Genomic DNA, 2890 nt, shown 5'->3' with positions numbered 1-2890 from the left:
TTTCTCTTAATATAAACCGAAACCAAAAGTAAGAGGGGAAGCGCCTCAAATCCATTAGGGGTGAATTGCACGAAAATGCATTGCAAATACTTACAAAAAAACGCTACCGACTTGGGGAGGGGAGGCCGGGGCCGCGCGCCGGAGCCCCGGTTCCCGAAGGCCGCTGGACGTCTCGGCGCCCTCTGCCCGGCCCAGTCTCCTCCGGGGTCTGGGAAGAGGGCCGGGCGCTCCCTTCTCCTCCCCTCTCGGGCCTCAGACGGGCCGGAGCAGCGGCACGGACGAGACTACCGGGTGCGAGTAGTACACGGGGTGCGGGAAGGTGAGCAGCGGCTGGCTGACCGGCACCGGGGCCCCCGCGGCCGCGGCCGCTGCGCCCTCGGCGGCCGAGTTCTCGTGGTAGAGGATGGGCACGCGCACGATGCGCTGCGCCGCGGCGTGGCTCAGGTTGGCCGCCTCCAGCTCGGCCGCCAGCTGCCGCTTCCACTTGTTGCGGCGGTTCTGGAACCAGATCTTGACCTGCGTCTCGGTGAGGTGCAGGGACGCGGCCAGGCCGGCGCGCTCCGAGCTGCTCAGGTAGCGCTTCATGTCGAAGGTGGACTCGAGCTGGAAGACCTGGCTGCGCGAGAAGACTGTGCGCGTCTTCTTCTTGCGGCACGCGGGCTTCTTCTCTGGGCTCTCGGCGCCCTTCTTCCAGTCCTCGGTGCCCGGCGTCGCCGCCGCCGCCGCTGCCCCCACGCTCGCCCCGGCCGCGCCCGGCGCCGCCTCGCCCTCCTTCTTGCCTTCCTCCGAATCGCTCTCCTCCAGAATGATCTCGTCCGGGCTCTTGGAGTCCAGCTCCTTGTGGTCTGGGTCGGCCTTCAGCAACGGCTCGGGGGAGTCGCGATCGGTGCCCGAGGCGGGGGAGGAGTCTCGCAACAGGGCCTTCTCCGAGGCTGGAGAGAGACAGACAGACGGACGCACAGTCACACACACACACACAAACACACACACACGCCCAAGGACACAGCCTTCAGCGAGGCCTGGCGCCTGGGGGGGAGGGGGGGCCGCAGGCTCACGCCGCGACAGCCTCTGGGCTCCAGGCCTCGAGGCCTCACCATTCCCGAGGGCCTCCTTCCCGGCTGGGCCAGAAGAGGGGCCCCGCGCCCCCGACCTCCGACCTTCTCCCAGGGACAGGCTGGAGCGACCCGGAGACGGCGGCGTGGCTGGTTTCTTTCCCTCAGTTCCCCCACCAGGGGCCCGCGGACAGATTCGCCTCCAGTTTAGGCACCCCCCCGGGTCACTCCCTTCATCCAGACCAGGTTCCCCTTGTCCCAGCCACCTGAGGCCTCCTCCCCATTCGTGCCCGAGATCCCTTTTCCCAGGGAGCGCCATGCCGGCGCTCCAATTCCACTTCTTTTCTCACCAAGTGGGTTTGGATTCCCGGGCAGCGCAACAGAGCGCGCGGGCAGGAGTTCCAAGTTAGGGGACGGAGAAAGTTGGCCAAACAAGCGCGTTTGTGGGTTGCAATGCAGGTTGGGGGTGGGAGGGTGGTCCCAGGGCTGCGATGGGACGCAGTGCTGAAAGGCTTGTGGGGGAACACAACGAAAGTTCAAAGAGAGGTCGGTACCTTCAGGTCGCGGGAGGTGGCTGCCGGCGGGGGTCAGGGTGTAGGGGTACCACCAGGCCGGGGAGCGCTCCAGGTAGTGCGCGGGCAGGGCAAACCTCTGCGCCGGGATCTCAAAGCGGGGGAAAGCCAGGTCGCCCACCTGCGAGAGCGCGAAGCCCGCGGCTCCCTCCAGGGCTCCCTTGGCCGCAGCGGCCGCAGCGGCGGCGGCGGCGGCGGCGGCTGAGGCCGGAGCGAAGAGCGTCCGTGGGGGCGGCTGCGGCTTAGGGGGCGGCCGATGGTGGTCTCCGTTGAGTAGGTTCTTGATGGAGAACGGGGACTCCTTGGGCGCGGGAGGCGGGGGCGGCGGCGGTGGGGGCTGCGCGCTAGCGGTGCCGGGGGCGTCCGGCCCGGGCTCAGGCATGGTCCCCTCTCCTCCGAGTCCCCGGGAGGGAGGGAGCGGGACAGGCGGGCGGCTGGGCGAGCGGACGGGCGCCGGAAATCAGACCATAAACGGAACTCAACTACGGGGCGCAAAGTCGGGGGCCGCCCCGGGCGCAAATCCAGCGGCAGGAGGGCGGGGTGAGGGCCCGGCCGGGGCGGGCTCACATGGGGGAGGGGTGCCGAGGGGCGGGGAGCGGCCCTGCCGCGGCACCGAGGGAGCGAGGCTGCTCGGCGGCGGCGGCGGCGGCGGCGGCGGCGGCGGCGGCTCCTGGGGAGGAGGCGGCAAGAGCAGTCCCCGGCTTGGGGCTGCGTCAATCCGGCGCCGGATGCTAATGATGAAATCAAAATGTCATCCAAGTTAAATGCGGGGAGTATACGGCGATTGGGCGCGTACAATGGCAAATGGGATTAGGCAGGCGAAGGCGCAGCCCGAGCCGGGCCCCGCAGCCGCCTGCGCCACCGCCCCCTCCTCGCCTTGCCTCGGATTTTGGCGCTTTGGCTTCGGGCTATAAGAGCCCGCCTGTTATTGGCTTTATATAGTCCAATTAGGCAGCAAATGAGGACAAGCCTATTAGCACAAAAGGATATTGGCTCCTGCTAAAGAGGCACTCGGAGCGCTCCGGCGAGCGCAGGAGGTGAGCGAGGGACGTGGAGCCGGCGGCGCCCCGGGTCGGAGCGCACTGACAGCCGCGGCGCCCGGAGCCCGCGCCTCCCTCTCCCCCCTGCAGCTCGGGGACCCGCTACCAGCCGCCTGGCCTGCGGGAGGGGGAAGGGGCGGGCCGGGCCCGCCTGGGTCACCTCGGGGTTATCCGCGCTCGCAGCTGCCTCTTCTCCGCCCCCCAGGGGCTTGGCAGGGGTCCGCCG

At 69.0% G+C, this 2890-nt stretch overlaps 1 protein-coding gene across 1 annotated transcript; it reads right to left on the bottom strand.

The window, feature by feature from the left end:
* Nucleotides 1-252: 252 nt before the first annotated feature.
* On the bottom strand, nt 253-2006 carry HMX3 (H6 family homeobox 3). Its single transcript, XM_068961685.1, has 2 exons — nt 1607-2006; nt 253-932 (listed from the first exon to the last, which is right to left on the bottom strand). The coding sequence occupies exons 1-2, from the start codon at nt 2004-2006 to the stop codon at nt 253-255; spliced, it is 1080 nt and encodes a 359-aa protein (XP_068817786.1).
* Between the last annotated feature and the right edge of the window lie 884 nt (nt 2007-2890).

The sequence above is a fragment of the Capricornis sumatraensis genome, chromosome 23 (assembly GCF_032405125.1).
Source record: "Capricornis sumatraensis isolate serow.1 chromosome 23, serow.2, whole genome shotgun sequence".
Classification (NCBI taxonomy): Eukaryota; Metazoa; Chordata; class Mammalia; order Artiodactyla; family Bovidae; genus Capricornis; species Capricornis sumatraensis.
The sequence above is the reverse complement of the archived record's forward strand: the minus strand, read 5'-3'. Positions and strand labels throughout refer to the sequence as shown.

What these genes read in the sequence shown, in the direction of transcription:
- HMX3 (XM_068961685.1), bottom strand. Translation starts at nt 2,006, where the DNA reads ATGCCTGAGCCCGGGCCGGACGCCCCCGGCACCGCTAGCGCGCAGCCC. An exon ending in CCACCTCCCGCGACCTGAAG is followed by an intron (nt 933 to 1,606) that starts GTACCGACCTCT and finishes GTCTCTCTCCAG; the next exon opens with CCTCGGAGAAGGCCCTGTTG.